Source organism: Giraffa tippelskirchi, chromosome 2 (assembly GCF_054371585.1).
Source record: "Giraffa tippelskirchi isolate mGirTip1 chromosome 2, T2T-mGirTip1v1.2.pri, whole genome shotgun sequence".
Taxonomy (NCBI): Eukaryota; Metazoa; Chordata; class Mammalia; order Artiodactyla; family Giraffidae; genus Giraffa; species Giraffa tippelskirchi.
Window position 1 is genome coordinate 237295814 of NC_137276.1, and position 22084 is coordinate 237317897.

Below are 22084 nucleotides of genomic sequence, written 5' to 3' on the forward strand. Positions count from 1 at the left end.
GCTTCTATTGATGGAACTGGAAGAAAAGCCTTGTCAGAGATCCCTCTGGGTTGTTGACACTTAAGCCTATTTTTCAGGTGAAGTGTAATTAAGTCTATTCTCATTATTGAAAGAGAAAATATATAGTTACCCTCTATTCTGGAGGAGGGTTATCTGGGTAATCTTCTTTTAGCATGTACCACTATGACATTCATAATCTCAGTTCTACCTGAGCAAAGACTCTACCTGATTCTTGCACTAACAAATAGTGCTTCTTGAATACTGGGGCAGGTGAGTCTGGTCGAGATTTCCAAAGATTCAAGAGCTACCACTGTTGCAGAGTAATCTGTAGGCTTCTACATAGGGAGATGGCCAAGTAGGGACTGCAGGCCATATCTGGTGGGATGCTTGTTTTACAAAGGAAAGCAGTCATGTGCATTGTTTATATGCTGTTCATTACTGTTTTAGCACTACAGCTGCAGGCTTGGGTAGTTGAGACAGAGAATGGCAAAGTCAAAGTATTTCCCATTTGATCTGCCAGCCTCTGAAGATGAATGTGCCATACCTGTTAGGTTGACTACCAAACTGAAGCTCTTATGGTTTAGGAGAATTCCAAATTATCCTGTTTTAATTACAGCTATAGGCTCAAAATGTATTTTTTTAAAAATTTCATAAGTGCATTTTTTAAGAGACGATACATCTACATGTTATGTGTGTGTGTATATATATGTATATATATATATATATATATATATATATATATGCAAAAGCCACAAGTAATACATTGATAGAAACAAATATCTTCATTATCCCAACCCTTAATATGTAGAAGCTCTGGGAAATAGCTGGTATTGTTCAATGCAATCAGCTGGGGTCTGTTTTATGTTTCTTTGATTTTGTTTGTTTTAGTTGGAGGATAGCTTCCTTACGGGGTTGTGTCAGCCTCCGCGGTGCGCAGCATGAATCAGCCATATGCCTCTCCCTCGGGCCTCCGCCCCCCACCCCGTCCCACCCCCAGGCCGTCACAGGGCGCCCGGCTGAGCCCGTTACACGCCAGCTCCCCACTAGCTGTGTGTTTCACGCCTGGTCGTGCATACCTGCCGCTGATACTCGCTCAGCTTGTCGCGCCCCTCCTTCCCTCGCCGGGTCAAGTGCAATCTCTCCATGTGCGTCTCTTGGGTGCTTCTCTTGTTGTTGGCGCGAAGTGCCTATGATCGTATGGAAGCGAGCAGGAAAATGTTATGCACAGCCTTGTTTTTCTCAAGATGCTGTCTGCCTTGGGGCAGGCCTGCGGCGCTAGCAGCTCCGCTGAGCTCGGTGGGTCCAGCGAGCCTCCCCCGGGCACCGGGGTTTGGCCTCCAGTGCTGGTGAGACATCGGCTGCCTTTTGGAAAGAAATGGGAAGAGGAGGAAGCGCCTGACTGTTCTGCATCCCACGCCCGCCGAGCTGTGACGCGGGGCAGCTTGGCACCGCGCTACTGAGTCTCCGCCGAGAGGCGCGTTTCCACGATGGGAGAGACGCGCCGGGTGCTCGGCGTCGCCGTGTTCTCGGAGAGCGTTCAACGGGCACCTGAAACTGCTGTCATAGACTTAAACCGGGAAACTGTCAGGACGTCCCTAACCAGCTCTTTTCAGTTCCTATTTCCTTGTTTCCAAATTCTCATCTCAAACTTTTAGCTTTCTCCCGTAGGACATTTTTTTTTTTCTCCCGTAGGACATATTTTCCATCCATTTTGCCTTACTTGCCCGAGCTTTTAAAAACAGATTCTAATTCTGCACCTAATTGCTTAAAAAGGACTTAATTAATGTGGAATTTGTTATGTGTACTGGCTTTTTTTTTTTCATCAATGACATATATAAGTACAATGTTTCCTTTTTTAAAATTATAAAAGCTACATTATTTCCTCATGTGAGAATTATTCCTTTTGTTTTTTAATGTTTGGAGAAATGCCCTGTGTTTTAGCACAAAGCCCATAAAACAGAAAATCATATGACCTGAGGTCTAATTCCACCTCTCTCAACAATTAACATTAGCCCTTTGGCACAGTTTACTCACCCACCCTGAACTCCGGATCTTCATCTTTACAATCAAGAGTTCCTTGTCATCATCTCTAAAGGTCTTTTCTAAATCCAGCAATCTGAAAAGATTTTGTTCCAGCTTAATACTAGATTTGATGTTCAAGGAAGTGCTGAATAATTGTTTCCTTAATGAAAAAAAATCATGAAATGTTTCATATGTACACAAAATACAGAGATTTTTATAACAAATACCCACCCTGAACTCCCCTAACAAATATTAACACTGAACTGTTAATTAGCACTATTGGTTTCCTTGATAGTTCAGACAGTAAAGAATTTGCCTGCAAAGCAAGAGACCTGAGTCTGATCCCTGGATCAGAAAGATCCCCTGGAGAAGGGAATGATGACCCACTCCAGCACTCTTGCCTGAAGAATTTCATGGGCGGAGGAGCCTGGCGGGCTACAGTCCTTGGGGTTGCAAAGGGTCAGAGAGCACTGAGCAACTAACAGGCACACACAGCCATCGTTGTGCCTGACCTTTCTTGGTGATGATTAAAGAATGAAAGCATTATGTATTCAGGTGAACTCCTTACTTAATAGTCAAACAGCACGAAATACTTTTATATGTATTGACCTCTTCAGAGCTCTTAACCATGAGAAGCAGATATATATCCAGCATGCAAATGTAAATAGATTCTGGTTATCTGAGGCAAAAATATTAATTTATTGAAAGCATGTGTTGCAACATATGGAACCAAAGAAAGGAATGAGCAACCAGTCTTTGAAAAAGGCAAGAAGCAGTAGTGTTCCATGAGGTCTCTGAAGCAGGAATAATGGGCAAGGTTTTTCTGGTGTTTTCTGTTAAATAAATCTGCTTCCTTCACTTTTGATCTTGGGTCCCACTGTTCACAATTGGAGTTACCAGAGAAGAAAGAATGACTGGTCCAGCAGGAAGGACTGCCCGTCCTTCCAGTGAAGGTTGCCCCACGCATGCGGTGGGATAGTTTACCAAGGCAGCCCACGGAGAGGAGTCATCATCTCCCAGGGAAGATGGAGGTGCAGTGACCGGGCAGGGGTGCTCTTCTGCTAAACACGTGAGACGTCTGCTATACTAACAGCAGCGACCACGAGAAAGCGCGTCTCATATCTCTGATTACAGGAGAGCAAGGCTGCTAACCCCAGCTGCTGTCCCCTGAAGCACATCGCCGTGTTGGCACAGACCAGTCTTTGCTAGGGCTGCTACCAGCCAGTGGCTGAGCGAGGCAGGGCTGCTGAAACAGGTCCGTTCCAAGGAGAGGCGGTGATGCTCTGATGGTTGGCTTGGCTAGATGACTCCGTGATGGCCTTGGAGAACTTTCCTTGGAACTGCCCTGAGATCTAAGTCACTCGCATCCAGCTTTTCTTCCTTCTCTCTTGCTTTTGCTTGACCTGAGATCTGCATTGTGGTCTTCCCATCCTTTGCTTCAAAGAGGACCAGCAATAACCCACAGTTTACTTATTAATATTCAGAAGATGCATTAAGTAGCACTTGAGAACCTCACGCCAGGGCCTTATTCCACCTTTTCCTACATTCTATATCCCTTTACCCTGTTCTACTTTTTCTTTTTGTTGTAGCATTTAAAACCTTCTAATAAACCATACGGTTGTTTGTTGTCTTTCTCTCAGAAGTATAGTATGAGTTCTCTCAGGACACAGGACAGATATTTGTTGTGTTTGGTTTACTGATGTGTTTCCCAACACTCAAAATAGTTCCTGGCTGTAGCAGGCACTCAGTAAAAATATATTGAATGAATGAATAACTTTATGTCCAATTGCTTGCAATGTAATCTCCAAATATTTTCTTTTGGGTCCTAAACTAAGTAGTTCCAAAGTCCCAGACCCCCTTAACCACGCTGAGTGTAGGTTGGCATTATGCTTATTGGTACCAACAATTATTCCCCTTGCCCTGCAAAGACCATAGATTAATCCCTCTAAAGCCTTGTGCAATTAGAGAGAGGTTAGCTTGATCCTCCAATTCTCATTTAATCCAAGTTCTTTTTCACCGAACAACTGCAAGTCTAAAGAAGTCTTAAATTGCTTTCCTTAAAGTCAAGTATCAAGGGAGTGAGTTTGTCTCAACACCTTGTTCTCAGAAAGAAGTGGCTTCTAAGCAGCAATCACCGGGGCCAAGCCTGTCGGTGAGACATTTGTCTGCTCACTGACAATGGTCAAGCGTGTGTGGCCTTCTTTCCCCTGGGGCACCGCTGAAGAAAAACCCATGGCTCAGTGTTGATTTGGGCTCAGTTCTCTGTGTTATTTGCAGAGAAGAGAAGAACCTCGGGCATGTTGGTATGTGTCCTACCTACAACTACAGTGGCACAAAGATCACCATTTCTAGGGAAGAGGCAGAAACACCCAGGGGAGAGGGGTCGAGCAAAGGTTTTGTGAATGAGATCAGGATATGATGCCGCGTACATTAACAACTTAGGTAACTACACCTCAAGACTGGAATGACAAAGTTTGTATAACTGCATCCTCACTGTCTCAATGAGGGGACTAAAAGCAGTACCAGAGGTGGTTTTCAGATCTCGTTGTCTATTTGGTCATTGAAGCAAATTTAAAAATTAGGGCCATATGTACCTAAATAAAGGATGCATTCCAATCTAGAACTAAAGTAGCTGAATTTTATTTCAAGTAGAGTTTCTCCTCTTATTTTGGGGTTGAGAGGGAAATTTGCTGATTATCCAAAGGTTTTATTTCACTTTTATCTCTTCTAATATGACATTTTAAAAAGAAGATGTATCATTATGTTCTAGATCACAGGTAGAAAGAAAGATTAAACTCAACTTTTAAAGCATGGTTCATAGATTATGATCATTTCCAGAAGATTAGAGTAAGGCCACATTAGAAATCAACCCAAGACCTGTGTTTAAATCCTGCTGTTTGGCACTACTTAGCTGTGGGACCCTGAAGAAAAAGCTACACATGGCAGTTTCCACAGTTGTAAAATATGGTTCCGTCTGAAAATGTTGGTCAGGGTGATGGCTGAGAAGTTTACTCAGAATTCATACAGAGCTTATGGCTCAGTGTCTGGCACATGGTGGTGGTTTAGCAACTAAGTCGTGTCCGACTCTTGCAACCCCACGGACTGTGGTCTGCCAGGCCTCTCTGCGCATGCAGTTCTCCAGGCAAGCGTACTGGAATGGGTTGTGTTTCCTTCTCCAGGGGATCTTCCCGACCCAGGAATCGAACCCAGGTCTGCTGCATTGCAGGCAGATTTTTTACTGTCCGAGCTATGAGGGATGCCCATAATAGAAGTCAATGAATGACAGCTGTCCCTACACCTCACATTGTCAGGAATCCCTTATCTCAGTCTCACTGGACTGGAATCAACTATCATGGCTCCTCCTCTAAACCTATCCTAGATGAATTCGTGGCTATCCATATGTGAAAAATTCTTTCAGTTGTAGGTAAGAATTACCTCTGTCTATCAGAAGCAATTAGGTTTTCTTAAGGCAAGTAATAAATAGCTCTGCTGGTCAAAACTCCATTAAATGATTTGCTGAGCAAGGCTGTTGGAATTATTGACTACAGCACATTGTGGAGAAATTTTTCCAATCTCAAGTTCCCAGGCTCCTCTTGTGTTTAATTGTTAGAAATTTTTGAGGATGCTGATACATACTCCTGGGAGAGGAAAGAAGTACTTTTGTATAAGGAGAGAGGGAACTCGGAACAAAATGGACGGAAAAAAAACACAAAACTTGGCACATTAAGATGCTTACTCCTTGGAAGGAAAGTTATGACCAACCTAGACAGCGTATTAAAAACCAGAGACATTACTTTATCAGCAAAGGTCTGTCTAGTCAAGGCTATGGTTTCTCCAGTGGTCGTGTATGGATGTGAGAGTTGGACTATAAGGAAAGCTGAGCACCGAAGAATTGATGCTTGTGAACTGTGGTGTTGGAGAAGGCTCTTGAGAGTCCCTTGGACTGCAAGGAGATCCAACCAGTCCATCCTAAAGGAGATCAGTCCTGGATGTTCATTGGAAGGACTGATGTTGAAGCTGAAACTCCAATACTTTGGCCACCTGATGTGAAGAGCTGACTCATTGGAAAAGACCCTGATGCTGGGAAGGATTGAGGGCAGGAGGAGAAGGGGATGACAGAGGATGAGATGGCTGGATGGCATCACCGACTCGATGGACATGGGTTTGGGCGGACTCTGGGAGTTGGCGATGGACAGGGAGGCCTGGCGTGCTGTGGTTCATGGGGTCGCAAAGAGTCAGACACGACTGAGCGACTGAACTGAACTGATGCAACCAAGCATCAGTTGATTTGTATCTACCTCTCTTTCCTTCTTCTTCCGCTTTGTTTTTTTAAATTTTTCTTTCCCTCTTTCTTTTTTAAAGTTACCCTAACTCAAAACAGAACTTTTCTCAAAGACTGAAATGGGATATCTGTTAGAACTTAATCATGGATAATATACACAAAGTGATCATTGCTTTAGTTACCCAGTCCTGAACTCTTTATTTCTTACTGCAAATCTCTAGAGTTGCCAGAATTCCACTATATATTCCTTTATGCTTATTCTAGCAAAGCTGAAAACAAGGATCTGAGAAGAAAAGAAAAAAGAAGAGACCGTCACCCCACAATCCACCACTGTGCATAGTCTGTGTGTATCTGCCTAGTTATTTTGTTTGTTTGTTTTTTGTTTTTCTCCAAAGAAACAAATGCTGTGCCGTGCTTAGTCGCTCACTCGTGTCTGACTCTTTCTGACCCCGTGGACCGTAGCCCGCCAGGCTCCTCTGTCCAGGGGATTCTCTGGGCAAGAATACTGGAGTGGGTTGCCACGCCCCTCTCCAGGGGATCTTCCCAACCCAGGGATCAAACCCAGGGCTCCTGCATTGCAGTTGGATTCTTTACCATCTGAGCCACAAGGGAAGCCCAAAGAAACAGGCTTTAAAAATTAAAAACACATTGTTTTCTGAGATCCCCATTTCTCATTAAATGTTGAAATAAAAGGTGTCCTTAGACCCTGCCCAGCTCAGTGAGATCTCCAGCTGACTCAGTTCTTGTGCCACCAACCCCACTCTGCCTTCCACTGCTGCACAAGTTCAGTGATTTAGGATCCTGGGGCATTTGGAGAAGAGGTGTCCACTCAAGGCAAATTCGCTGGGAAAGGACCACAGATCTGAAACACACATGGGCTGCACTATAGACGGATGGTCCTTGGAAGAGGTGTTTCCTGCAGATAAGGGGAAGGATGGCTTCCTGCAGGTAAGGTGAAGGCTTTACCTACTAATTCACCCAAGAGTCCTTGCTTCCGTCACTTGGAAGAGCACACGTGCCTGGAAGCCCTGGAGAGGCTGCTGTGGGGCTTGTCTCCCTGGGGCTTCTTCCTCCCTTGGAATCTGACCCTAATTTTAGATGACCTCCTCACAGCACCACCCCATTCCTGTTTTCCTTTCCTGCCCCATGAAAATAGATGCTCCATGTTGATAAATATGCTGATTTTCTTAAGCAAGCAAGCAGTGAGAAGCCACTGGGGGGTTTTAATCAGGACCCTGTATTTTCACAGATTCTTTCAGCAGCCTGGGGAGAAAAACTAAGGGTAGGGAGAGTACACTTGAAGAGTGGGCGAGAGATGGTTAGAGCAAGGACAAGGCAGCGACTACGGTGCTACAGAGGAGACTCACCTGAGACGCTCTCCCCTCGCCCCACTCTCTCTGCTGGAGATCCTAGGGTCCTGTCATTCAGCCACCAGTAGCAGTGCCTTGTTGGCACACCTGCGCCCTTTGGCAACACCCTCCCTGGTATTATATTCCCTGGATGGATTTCTAAATATTGTCAAACCTTCATCACACCACTGAGTATGCAGCACTGAGACCGTGGTGATAGAGAACAAGACCCATCAGGTTTACTGTGAAATACGAGGAGCACCTGAAAATGTTGCTACACAATACTGACACTGTTCACACAGGATATTATATTATTGTAGCCATAATGTCAAAAGCTAAAGATCACACGTATTTATCATTAAAAATCCAACCAAAATCCTACTTGATATAAGGGACATGCAAAGGGTCCCCAGGCTTGCCAGGTGGCTCAGTAGTAAAGACCTTGTCTGCCAATGCAGGAGACCCAGGTTCGATCTCTGGGTCAGGAAGATCCCCTGGGTCAGGCAACCCACTCCAGTATTCTTGCCTGGAGAATCCCATGGACAGAGGAGCCCGGAGGGCTACAGTCTATGGGGTTGCAGAGAGTCAGACGTGACTTAGCAACTAAACCACAGCAACAAAGGGCCCCATTCCCCTTTCTGCTGCTCTGTCACACTGGAGGCATAACCCGTGTTCTGTCGTGGCGGCCCAGCTACGAGAGAGAAGGGAACAACCCCCACTCAACTTTGGTTACATTCCTGCCTCCCTGTACTAAGTGATGGAACCATGAGCTCATGCTGGAAACCTTAAGTCTACACTTATTGCCAAATATAATCTTTTGGGGTATGTGGAAAGTATATACCTTCTTTCAATCATAAGTATTTCCAAGTCAAATTCTCTCACACCCTTGTCTCCCAGTGAAGTAAAAGGAAGCTCCAAAAACAGAGACGCGGGGCCTTCCACCAGGTTTCAACGCTATGCAATTATTTATGCGATTCCGAAAATACAGTTTACCATATAGGGTATAAACCCTGCTTGCTCCCCATGAATTGCATTTATCTGCGGAAATTAAAGGTGTTATTAACTTAAATCTTGGCAGAGCCTCATCTGTTTTAGTGCTCACCAACCCACATGGTAATTACTATTGCTATATACAGAGAGAGTTAACACTGACACGATGTCTGCCCTCTAACCCTGCTTTTAAGAATCCTTCCCACCTTTGCACTGGAGGCCTAGGGAGTTTCTTCCTTGCTCTTAACCCTAAGAGAGATTTATTGCACCAAGTCTGGGTGGCTGACGACTGAAGGATGTTACATGATCATCGTTGTACCTGTGGGTAAGAGGGGAAGAAGCAGACCTGGGGAATTGCTCTGAGTTATTACAGTCATGCAAGGCTGAGGATTTTGTCAGAGAGTCAGGGTGGAGCCACTGAAGACAGCAGGGAAGGAAAGATAAGTGAGCAAATTAAGTGAGAGGGGCTTTGCTTTGAACCGGACTGGTAGGTTTGGGCACTGGTTCTCTTTTTCTGGAAGAGGAAGCAAATGGCTTATGCTTTGCTTTCTGACCTGAAGATCCCCAAAGCCATATTTGTAAGGAAGTTGGTGTGGTTAAATAGGAGGGCAGCTGAAGGCAGAAAGGAGGAAGGGAGAGTGGAGAGAAGGAAGGAAGGAAAAAAATAGGCGTATATGTCATTTACATTGTTCCTGATTCACTTGTCGTGTACACAGTGGGAATGTTGACAGCAGCCTAGCTGATGCCACCTCGTTACAAAATTTGTATTTACAGCGACCCATATTAATGAAGGGGCTTCTCAGGTGGCTCTCGTGGTAAAGAACCCACCTGCGCATGCAGGAGTTGTAAGGGACTCGGATTTGATCCCTGGGTCCGGAAGACCCCCCTGGAGGAGGTCCCGGAAACCCACTCCAGTGTTCTGGCCTGGAGAATCCCAGGGAGGGAGGAGCCTGGTGGGCTGCCGTCTATGGGGCTGCACAGAGTCGGATACAGCTGAAGTGACTTAGCAGCAGCAGCAGTGTGTATATGTCAGTCCCAGTCCCCCAATTTATCCCTCCTCTTCCCGACCCTCGTTGAAGAAGAAGTTCATTTGGGCCATTTTTATTTTTAGATCCCACATATAAGCGATATCAAAGATATTTGTCTTTGTCTGGCTTACCTCACTCAGTATGATATGATCAACTCTAGGTCCATCCACGTTGCTGCAAATGGCAGTATTTTGTTCTTTATTGGGGTATTAAGTATCGCTTTTAAGAATATTTTCTTGAAATAAAACAAACATACTGAAAAATACATGAGTGGAGAGTCTGATGAGTTTCAAAACCTGAGTGCTCCTCTGTAATCAACATAAAGATCACGAAGGATGGACCAGCACCCCAGAATTTCCTGACCTGTGTTCCCTCCCAATCTCCCAAAAGTAACCACTAACTTGACCTGTAACACCATAGATTGGTTTTGCTTGTTTTTGTACTTAGTGTAAATGGATTCTCCTCCTCCATGTCTGGTTGTTTTTACTCAGCAATAGGTTAGTCTACTGCCAATTATTATATTATCACTCATTCACATTGCTGAACAATGTTGTGTTATGAAAATATATCTTGATGCTGCCAAACAGTTTTTAAAATATATGTACTAATTTGCAACCAGTCAGAAATGTAGGAGAGTTCAAGTAACAAAATATCCTCCCCCAAACTTGGTATTTTCCATCGTTTTTTCGTTTAGCTCTTCTGGTGCACAAGCATTGATTTTTAAACTGACTAAATAAACCTCTAGGAAGCTCACACCAAACAAAGATCCTTATTTAGGAACCAGTGTGTGCTGGAGGTGGGAAGGGGCAAAGTTTTATCAGTTGGAATGCTTCAACATCAATACATGCAAAGAAGGAATACAGCGTGAATATCGTAAGCAGAAAGGTCCCAGCACAGACCAGTGGTTTTCTTGAAAATACCACTTTATTTTCAGAGAAAGCCCTTCATATGGAAATAAAGCGATATCTATATGGGCGAGACATGTATGGAATCTGAAAACTGACATTTTTAAGATTTGCGGGGAGAGTTGGGGGCTAGAAGAAAACAGTAAGGACTTTATAAACTACACCACGAATGATGTGATTTTTATACAAAAGCAGGAAGCAGTGGTTGATGTGGTTTTCTTTTACTGTTGCAGGGTCTCCATTTTGGTGCCTGTTGGATATTGTTCCCATAAAGAATGAGAAAGGAGATGTGGTCCTTTTTCTGGCCTCGTTCAAAGATATAACAGACACAAAAGTGAAGATTACTCCAGAAGATAAAAAAGAAGGTTTGTGCTGTTTTCAGAAAACATTGACAGATGGAATAACATTTTGAAATTGTTTACTCAGAAACTCCAGTAGGAAAAAAGAGTGTTTTTAATAACAGCAACTGATAAATATTCATAACTCTTAGCAGGCAGTATTTGGTGCTTTTCCCAGAATCACAGAGTCACGTGAATTTGCATTCTCCTGTTTGTAGCAAAGATTCACTTGACAGGAAGCAGAAGTTTGTATTCTGATTCCAGGAGGATGAGGATGGAAAAATTTTTATCAGAGTACACAGATTCACACCATCTGGTTTTATCAGGGAAAAATATAAATTGATAGCAATAAGTGAAGTTAAAATGAAGCAGTGAAAAACACAGATTCCAGTTTCATCTAATGTACAGTAGCCCAGAACTTAAAAGTGCAAGATTTCATTTTAGGTACAAAATCCAGATCTCGAGTTCAGTGCTTGTCAGAGTGGAACGTTGCAAATGTGTATCTATATCTTGGAATAATAATTTGTGTTGACATAGACAAGCTTTTCAATGATATTTAAAGGATTCTAAGACTTTATATTGCTTACCTTATAGCTTCTGTTTATAGTTTAAGAGGAAATTCCCTGCATTTATGTAAGCAGACAAAAATTAACACTGGAAAAATTGCCCATATTATTTCTTTTAAACAGAAGTAGAGTTAGATATTTTGGTGACCAGAGAAAAAGCAATTGTCATTGTAGGCATTTCCTATAAAGCTCTTTATAAGAATTAGCTATTTGACATTTTAACAACTATGTCTTTTTAAAAATGTATGTAGGTGTTTTATATATATTATGTCTTTTGAATGACAACACAGATTGAGAACTATTTGGTGCCCCCACCTCACAACATCTATCATTTGGAATGTCTGCAAATGCACGACTGATTTCCTATGTATTTGCATAACTAAATAGTGTGGCATATTTTACATACAAGAGAGGCAAGCAGTTGTGTGAGTCAAGTTACTTGAATATTAGAGCAACTGTAAAACCTGCCTAAAGAGAGAAAAGTGTGTAAACAGGTGAACACGATTTTTGTTTCTGTTTTCACAATTTTCTTTGCTATTATAGGAAGACAGAAGGTAAATGTGAAGCGCATTTACTTAGAACACCTTTAATACCAACCATAGGTTTTTTCCTGTACTAACTACCAGTTCCTGCAGCTCTCTGGACACTGCGGAGTGTCCTATAATTTAATTCAGTTCCGACACTATTTCTGTTGTTCAGTCACTCGGTCCTGTCCAACTATTTGCGACCCCATGGACTACAGCACACCAGGCCTCCCTGTCCATCACCAACTCCTGGAGTTTACTCAAACTCATGTCCATTGAGTCAGTGATGCCATGCAGCCATCTCATCCTCTGTCGTCCCCTTCTCCTCTCGCCTTCAATCTTTCAAAGCACCAGGGTCTTTTCAAATGAGTCAATTCTTTTCATCAGGTGGCCAAAGTATTGGAGTTTCAGCTTCAATATCAGTCCTTCCAATGAATATTCAGGACTGATCTCCTTTAGGACAGACTGGCTTGATCTCCTTGTAGTCCAACAGACTCTCAAGAGTCTTCTCCAACACCACAGTTCAAAAGCATCAATTCTTTGGCGCTCAACTTTCTTTATGGTCCAACTCTCACATCCATACATGACCACTGGAAGAACCATAGCCTTGACTAGAGAGACCTTTGTCAGCAAAGTAATGTCTCTGCTTTTTAATATGCTGTCTAGGTTGGTCATAACTTTTCTTCCAAGGAGCAAGTGCCTTTTAATTTCATGACTGCAGTCACCATCTGCAGGGATTTTGGAGCCTAAGAAAATAAAGTCTGTCACTGTTTCCATTGTTTCCCCATCTATTTGCCATGAAGTGATGGGACTGGATGCCATTATGTTAGTTTTTTGAATATTGAGCTTTAAGCCAGCTTTTTCACTCTCCTCTTTCACTTTCATCAAGAGGCTCTTTAGTTCCTCTTCACCTTCTGCCATAAGGGTGGTGTCATCTGCGTGTCTGAGGTTATTGATATTCCTCCCGGCAATCTTGATTCCAGCTTGTGCTTCATCCAGTCTGGCATTTCGCATGATGTCCTCTGCATATAAGTTAAATAAGCAGGGTGACAATATACAGCCTTGATGTATTCCTTTCCCACTTTTGATCCAGTCTGTTGTTCCCTGTCCGGTTCTGGCTGTTGCTTCCTGACCTGCATACAGGTTTCTCAGGAGGCAGCTCAGGTGGTCTGGTACTTGAAATGAACATCAGAGTCCACAAGTATAAGGGCCTCCCACCCACACAGGGACGGTGGTCACAGGTACGGGGTGCCCAGTGCCACATGCTTCTGTCCAACTTGACTGCAATGTTGGGAATTTCACAGCCCTCCCCTTTCTTGTCAGATCTGATAATTTGCTAAAACTGCTCCCAGAACTCAGAGAAACACTTCTGTTACTGCAAAGGCTGTAACTTGTGAACAGCCGAATGGAAGAGATGCATGGGGCAGGTACAGGGAAGAGCCTGGGGCTGCCACGTGCTCCCCGCCGCCCGGCACCAGGATGCGTCCACTGGGTCTCCTGCTCTGTTGTGTAATAGTTTTCATGGAAACGTCATTACGTAAGCAAGGTTGATTACATCACTGGCCACTGGTGATCAACGCGTTGTTTAGCTTCTCTCCCCTCCCAGGTCAGGGGGTGGGTACAAGGCCCAGCCTTCTAATCTCCCTGGTCTTCCTGGTCATGAGCTCCCCTGTGGAACCTAACATCCATAGGATGTAAGAGACTCACCCCTCCAGGGATTTCTAGGGTTGTAGAGTTGTGTGCCTGGAACAGGGATAAGACCAAGTACATTTCTTACTATGCCACCATAAGGATTATTTGAATAACATTAAATATACGTGTACATATTATGTACCTATTCATTTCATTATCTATTTCTGATTATAAATTCTAGCAACTCTCCTTAATACTCTTTTGAGTTTTACTGCCCAATTAAGGCACACACACACACACACAAACCAAAATGGGATGCCACTACATTACCCAGGAAACCAGCTGTGGTCTGTAGAAGACCGGCCAATCAGATTCCAGTTGCAAACGTTATACATGGTAAGCGTCTCATGAGCATATCCCTGAGGGTTCACGTAAGCTGCCATTGGCCCGCATAAAGATAAACTAAAATAGAGAATCAGCACAGAGGAGTCAAAATGAGGGGGAAAAAATCTAAGAAAGTTCACCCAGAAACGAGGTTAAAAGAGCTATAGTTTAGTTAAAACTAACAAGAGGTCGGCAGTCGGCCCGATTTTATTTGGTGTGTATGTTTTCCCTGTGGCTTCCCTGGTGGCTCAGCTGGTAAAGAATCCGCCTGCAATGCAGGAGACCTGGGTTCAAACCCTGGGTTGGGACGATCCCCTGGAGAAGGGAAAGGCTACCCACTCCAGTATTCTGGCCTGGAGAATCCCGTGGACTGTATATTCCGTGGGGTCGCAAAGAGTCGGACACAACTGAGTGACTTTCACTGTATATTATGTATACTCACATACATGTGTAAGACACACAAAACTGTCTTTAGAAATAAATATGGCTTTTTTTGCTTCAAAGAGGGCAGTTTAATCAACCTGACTTGTTTTGATCATAATGATCATCACTACTGGTTTTATATAATTTAGGCCATCCTCTTTGCCCTGTGCTCCTGGTGTCTGTATGACCAGGGAGAAATCCGCCTTTTGGAAGATGGCAATGGATAAAAGGAGTAAAATATATTTGTTAATTGTGGTTTGAAAGAGCTCAATACAAACACTCCTTTTCCCCAGAGAGAGAGAGAGAGAGAGACTTCACTAGAAATCTGCTGATTTTAACCACCTTTTAAAATACCTTCCATTTTTGACACATACTTCATTTGGGTTCTAAAAGTAGCATGTCAACCAATACCTTCTATATGTGTTCCTAGCATTTCTGAATTACTTTAATATGAGAACCTATTTACCTCTTACCCTATCAGTAAGAAATATTTTAATGTAACTTAGAAGTGGCTGAGTAATGAGCTAAGAATCCCGCAGGTATTTATTGAGCCCCCGTCCTGCCCTCAGTGTTGAAAGATTGAAGATGTCAGGATGGATAGAGTGTGCTCATTGAAACCTCGGCCCAGATCCTGCTTCCAGGCGTGTTGGCTGTTCGGCCTTAAATGAGCTGCTTACCCTCTCAGAGACTAAGTTTCTACACCTATAGAAGGGGAAGTCACATAGATGTCTACAGTGACTTTAGGTTTATAAGAGATAATATCTGCCCCACGTGGCAAATCACAGAACACATTCAATAGAAAGGAGTTGCAGTCACCGCCGCACCCCACAGGCTGCACAGAGCTAGCTGTTGGTGAGCCTCGGCTTCATAGCGCCACGTTACCTCATTTGCTTCTCATTATAACTCCATGAAATAGGAATTGTTCTTATTTCTATTTACCAGTGATTTAAGTAACCTGACAAGGTATGCAGAGTCAAAAGTGGAAGAACTAGGGTTTATACGCATGCAAACTCCAGGGTGTACATTTTTCAAGTTGGCACGTTTTTGTTTTTTTTTCCTGCAAAGAGCACAAGATCTAATGAAGCACGCAGTTCCATCACTGCAGTACGGTGTGCTCAGTGACGGTAGAGTGGCAAAAACGGGCAGTTCCTCCCAGACGAGGCAAAACGGTGGGGTGGGGCCAGCAAGAAGCGGAGCAGAGACGAGGAGACCCTCCCGGGGAAGTGAACATGGAAGCGCGTCTGAAGGATGAGTGGTGATCAACAAACTGAAAGGAAGGGATGCTGATTTCGGGAGATGCAATAACAGATAGCTGACCTTTGTTCCTAAGTAGATTATAAAGTCTGGGAATGGAAGTTCAACTCTAGGCAGGCATGGCTTAAAACATAAAGATTTTATTATGTTTTTTCTAAGGAGCTTAGATGGTGTGGCGATAGAGTTCTGAGTTACAACGGTAGACCTTCACAGCTGGAGATGAGTGAAAAGGAGGGCTTGATGAATTCCAAGGTTCTGCTTTGGGGACTGTTGTTATAGATTTAATTACTCATTAGTTTGCCAACAAAAGTCTGTCTAGTCAAAACTATAGTTTTTGCAGTAGTCATGTATGAATGTGAGAGTTGGACTATAAAGAAAGCTGAGTGCTGAAGAATTAATGCTTTTAAACTGTGGTGTTGGAGAAGACTCTCGAGCATCCCTTGGACGGCAAGGAGATCCAGTCAATGACAAAGGAGATCAGACCTGCATATTCACTGGAAGGACTGATGCTGAAGCTGAAACTCCAATACTTTAGCCACCTGATGCGAAGAACTGACTCATTTGAAAAGACCCTGATGCTGGGAAAGATTGAAGGCGGGAGGAGAAGGGGACAACAGAGGATGAGATGGCTGGATGGCTTCACTGACTCAATGGACATGAGTTTGAGTAAACCCCGGAAGTTGGTGATGGATAGGGAGACCTGGCGTGCTGCAGTCCATGGATCGCAAACAGTCGGGCATGACTGAGCGACTGAACTGAACTGATAGACTTAATTGTGTCCCTTCGAAATTTAAGTGTTGAATTCCTTAACCCCCAGGAGCTCCAACGACTGGATCGGATAGAGAGCTGCCACCCTAGCGCTGCGGGCCGTCCTCATGCCGGCACCTCTGGTGGAGGGGCGCCTGCTGCAGCACGCCTGTCGCTCACTGACCGTCTGCTCTGGGGCAGCTCGCTTACCCCAGGGCCCCGCAGTGCGGAGCCGTGAGCTGCCAGGCCTCAGTGCGTGAAGAGCAGGAGACAGCCCAGGGCCGGGCGGGTGGGTCTCGGAGCACCGCCTGCCATGCCCTGGGGTGGTCCACGAGACAAAAGAGAGACGGTCAGAAAGGAGGTGCTCACGGGGTAGGCTTGCTCCTTCCCCCAGACTCACACACGTGACCGCGATGGAAACCCAGAGCTCCTGCCCCAACTCTTTTTACCACGCTCATCTTTTTTTAATTTATTAAAAAACTTTTTAAGATGGAAGTGTAGTTGGTTGACAATGTTGTGTTAGTTTCAGGCGTACAGCAGTGACTCAGTCATATGTACATATATTCTTTTTCAGATTCTTTCCCGTTATAGGTTTTACTGCAAGACACTGAGTGTGGCTCCCTGTGCTGCACAGTAACTGGGCCCTGGCTTATTCTGGAGGTAGTAGACGGAGGAGCCCGGTAGGCTGCAGTCCGTAGGGTCTCTAAGAGTCGGACATGACTGAGCAGCTTGGCTTCACTTTCACTTTTCACTTTCGTGATGGGTGGGATGAAGAAATGAATGTGTAAGCGATGTTCAATTTAGGAAATGTGACTAGTGATAGAAAACAGCATAGAATTCTTCCTTTTACAAAATAATCATATCATAATTCTCAAACGTCTCAGGTGCACATCTGATGAATACGTTTAGTTTAAGTCAAAGACAGCGTGAAGTGTTTTGGTCCAAGTCAGCTCCAAGACTCCCAGAGTGGGTTCTGACTCCTGGTATGGAGTGGCCTCTTCACTTCAAGTAGAATCTCTGCTGCTGTTAATTTTGGGTTCTTGTTAACTCTTCTGTTTGTCCTCCCGTTTCTCAGAATCTCAGTTTGGTCACATTTTATTAAGATAATGGCAGTTACTTGTTTAAAATACATATAAAATATTCTCCATAAAGACAGATATTAAGCCACTGATCAGATAGTAAGTCAAAGATAATTTGATTTCATTTTTTATTTATTTTGAATATTTTAATTTTCAATGGGGAACATAGTAATAATGTTCCTTTCCCTTGCTGAAATATCCTGCTTGATTTTTTTGTTTGCTTGTTTGCACAAGGAAGAAACACAGACCAAAATCCTAATAAAGCACAGTTGTCTGATGAGAGAACTGGTGTAAAAATTGATACTGTTACTGAGGAGGTAGATTTCTGCCTTTAGGAGAGCCACACCAACTTTTTGTCAAATGTGTGATGAACGTGGGAATGAAGAGCCTCCAAGTGACTGGAGAGTTTCAATCACATCTGTAAATTATCATCTTATCTTTATTTTTTAAGGCTGTGGATTTTGTTTGCATATTCACCGATACCCTTCTCTCCTAGATAGCGTAAGCCAGAGTTCATAAGCTCATCTGCCTTTAGAGATGCGGGAAATGCAGTGAATGCACCGCTGTGGTCGGTCATAGTGGAAACCAAGGCTAACACACGAAGTAAGCCTCACCACCTCGTTCTGCTTTAAAGGAAACTTTCAAATATTCTGCAGCCAGTCAGAATATGCCTGTGGACTGAACCTGTTCTATTGGTCAATAGTCTATGATCCTTGGACAAAACTATCAAACTCGTTTCTTTTTAAAAACGATTTATATATTTCTAGCTTTATGACTTTGGGGAGGGAGACATATTTTTTCTCTTTTTAGACAAATTTGACATTTAAAAATGTTTGACAATTGAAAAACTAATTGAAACACCAGGTAAATATGTATTGGATTGTCCAATAAGTTTGTTTGATTTTTTCCACTACATTGTATGGAAAAACTGAAACAAAATTTTTGGCCAACCCAATATTAAGAGGATGAGTAACTTCAGGTTGGCAGTTTTAAAAACCGTATAACTTGATTCCTGGTTAGATATACATTCTTAGTGAGGTCTCTGTGTCTGCAGAATTCACTAGACCTTGGTGTTAGGGAATGTTCCCAATTCCAGGATTATATCTGTCATGCTACTGTTATGAATGACGGGAGCATCACTTGGAAGAGACTGGAAACCGTGAACTCAAAAATCTGCAGGTATCCGAGTCTCGGGCTTCAGCATCTTGTGTAGAGACATGCTTGGGATTGCCTGAACACTGAGGGTTTGTTTTAGTGGATGCTGGTGGGGGAATGTTTTCCCTTTTTGTTTTTCTTTTTATGTGGGTTAGTGTGCCAATGGCTTTGCCAGTGTGAGAAAAACAGACTATTTGGTTCCAAGCACTTAGGTGCCAGCTACCTAGAGAAGTGCTGAGAAACTCTGGGTGCCCTGAAGGGGAGAGACTGGGTCCCCAGTTTCAAGGGAGTTTGAGTTTCTGCCCCTCGTATTAGTGAAAGTGAACTTTCCATCCCATCTTGCCTGTCTTCATACAGGAAGACTAATCAGGAACCACCATCAAGCAATCACGCTTATCTTTAAAAATATAAATATTTTTATTTAGTTACTTATTTGATTTTGCCAGACCTTAGCTGCGGCCTGCAAACTCATTCGTGGCATATGGGATCTAGTTCCCTGACCAGGGATCAAACCCAGGCCCCCTATATTGGGAGCACAGAGTCTTCGCCACTGGGCCACCAGAAGTCCTGATCCTGCTTATCTTTACAGTGTACATATGTGCTGAGTCACCCAGTCACGTCTGACTCCTTGTGACCCCGTGGACTGTAGCCCGCCAGGCTCCTCTGTCCATGGGATTCTCCAGGAAAGAATACTGGAGTGGGTTGCCATTTCCTCCTCCAGAAGATCTTCTTGACCAATGATCAAACCCACATTTCCTGCAGCTCCTGGATTAGCAGGTGGATTTTTTGCCACTGTGCCACCTAGGAAGCTCACTATCTTTACAGTAGGTCTTGCCAAAATTCCATAAGGCTTTTAATGTATTTATTTGACACATTATGTGGGGGATGATTTGATTCTTAGACAACACGGAAGTCTCACTGGATAAATGTCTTCTGAACTGTTCATATAGTTGTTTCAATCTCTTAAAATTATGCGTACTAAGTAACTGAATCATGTCCAACTCTTTGAGACCTCGTGGATTGTAGCCTGCAAGGCTCCTTTGTCCAAGGGATTCTCCAGGCAAGAACACTGGAGTGGGTTGCCATGCCCTCCTCCAGGGGATCTTCCTGACCCAGAAATGGAACCCACGTCTCTCAAGTCTGTTGCATTTGCAAGCAGGTTCTTTACCACCAGCGCCACCTGGGAAGCCTTAAAATTGTATGGTAATTCAATTTGATTTGATCTCCTTAAAAAATACACCTTTCCATTCTGGATAGAAATCTATACACACATAATTTGGCAACTGCTCCTAAATGTGGAGAATGTAATTTTTGCCTGTGTGTATTAGCATTTTTCATAGCAGACATTCATATTAAGGGTGTTTACGCACAATAAGATGAACATATATTAACTAGAAAACTGCTAAAATGACTGATTATACTGATGAGAATCTCTGGAAGTTATGAACGGTGCTTAGGAGCACGTTGGATTGTGCCCTTTTCCCGTATGTTCCTTTCCCCTTCTCGCCTCTGAGCTCTGTGAAGGCAGAGGTCATGTCTGGTTCACTTTCGAGCCCTAGAACGTATGCTAGGGCAGGACACATGGAAGACTGAACTGACTCTGGCGCAAAGAGATGCAGAGTCTTGTGGCTCCTTGGAATCGGTCTAGAATTTATTTTTTTGAAAACTTGAAGAAAAGAACACAGAAAGAGAGTTCTTGAACGGAACGAGTCCAGTGACAACCTGAGACCTAGGTGTGTGCGGCGACTGCTAGGGTGTGAGCAATCAAAGCTACAGGGTGAAGTAAAGGGGCAAAAAGAGTAGAGATGGTAAAAGTATTGAAGAGGAAAACAGCAACTGCCACTACTGTAAACAATCTTTGTGACCCCATGGACTGTACCGTCCGTGAAATTCCCCAGGCCAGAACACTGGAGTGGGTAGCCTTTCCCTTCTCCAGGGGATCTTCCCAGCTCAGGGATGGAACCCAGATCTCCCACATTGCAGGCGGATTCTTTACCAGCTGAGCCACAAGGGAAGCACAACAATACTGGAGTGGGTAGCCTTTCCCTTCTCCAGCGGATCTTCCCGACCCAGGAATCGAACCAGGGTCTCCTGCATTGCAGGCGGACTCTTTACCAACTGAGCTATTAGGGAAGCCCTTACAAAAATTAGAAATAGGATATTCCAAATATATAGATACAGAATATATTCATTAATACAACCTTCGTGCAATGATGGCTAAATATGCCTGTGAGAGGAAATGTGGAAGCAAACACAGTATAGTAAAGGAGGATACAGACACTGAGTCAGTTGGTCTCTCAAGAAGGTGGTTCGCAGGATTGTCATCCCTGGGATTCCCAGTGGTTAAGACCTCTCCTTCCGATGCTGGGGATATGGGTTTGATTCCTGGTCAGAGAGCTAAGATCTCACACGCCTAGTGGCCAAAATCCAAAACATAAAAAGGAAGCAGTATTGTAACAAATTCAATAAAGACTTTAAAATTGGTCTACTTTAAAAAAATTTTAAAAAACTAAAAGAATAACGTGATCACTGAGAAATGTTGTCAGGTCCATTAAAAAAGAAGCTGCGATACCTGGAAAAGAAGGGAAAATGGGGTAGAATTCTAAGTCATATTGCAGCATAGTATTAAGAAGTAGCCATTAGAATGGCTAAGAGTCATCTTTTTGTCTGATTTTTCAAGTACATAATCTCTGATCTGTTTAAGGTGCCTTAGGTATGAGCTGAAAGAAATAAGTGATGGACCCAAAATGAAATGCCAGCTGTATTTCATCTTTCAACAGAATTTCAGTGAAACCTAAAGGATATATTGATGAGATTATGAGTGAACAAATGACATATTTATGTACTTTGCAACAAAAGTGCAGAAAATCAAGTCATACCATCAGGTGATGATTTCCTGAGTAGATAGTCTAGCTTTCTGGCAAAAAGTCTGCCTAAATTAAAGTTACAGTGAAAGTTAATCCTCTTAAAGTTCTGCCATTAGCCCCTGTGAAGGGGTAGAACTTCAGATTAACTCAAAACCTGGCCCTACTGAGAGCAGGTTTCCCTGGAAAGTTGGCTTTTAATTCTCTAGTCTAACTGCAGAGATCTTAGGAATATGGTGTTTCTCAGCAAATAGGGAGGGACTGGAGGGTATCCAAACATTCACTCAAAACAGGAAAATGGTGAAGATAGGTTCTCAAAGGTCTGATGATATCCTCTCCTTTGTCAGGTCAGAGGATCTCACTGGCAGCAGTGGGACAATATGAGAACTTGAAAGCCAAGAGTACTTATCCAACTGCGTGAGTGCTGCTGGCTGGCCGTTTCAGTCTGTGTAGCCATGTCTAGATGTGGGTGGGCGCTGTATCCATTCCCTACATTAAAGGAATGCACATCTTTTGCTGGTGTCTGCTACCGTCTTTCCATG

The 22084-nt window shown here is 43.5% G+C and overlaps 1 protein-coding gene across 1 annotated transcript in view; it reads left to right on the forward strand.

Annotated features, from left to right (window-relative positions):
- KCNH8 (potassium voltage-gated channel subfamily H member 8) overlaps positions 1-22084 on the forward strand; it is a 444159-nt gene that overhangs the window by 188942 nt on the left and 233133 nt on the right. Inside the window, exon 3 of the mRNA XM_081573380.1 lies at positions 10810-10941. Coding sequence (XP_081429506.1) covers positions 10810-10941 — 132 coding nt within the window. The remainder of the gene's footprint in view (positions 1-10809; positions 10942-22084) is intronic.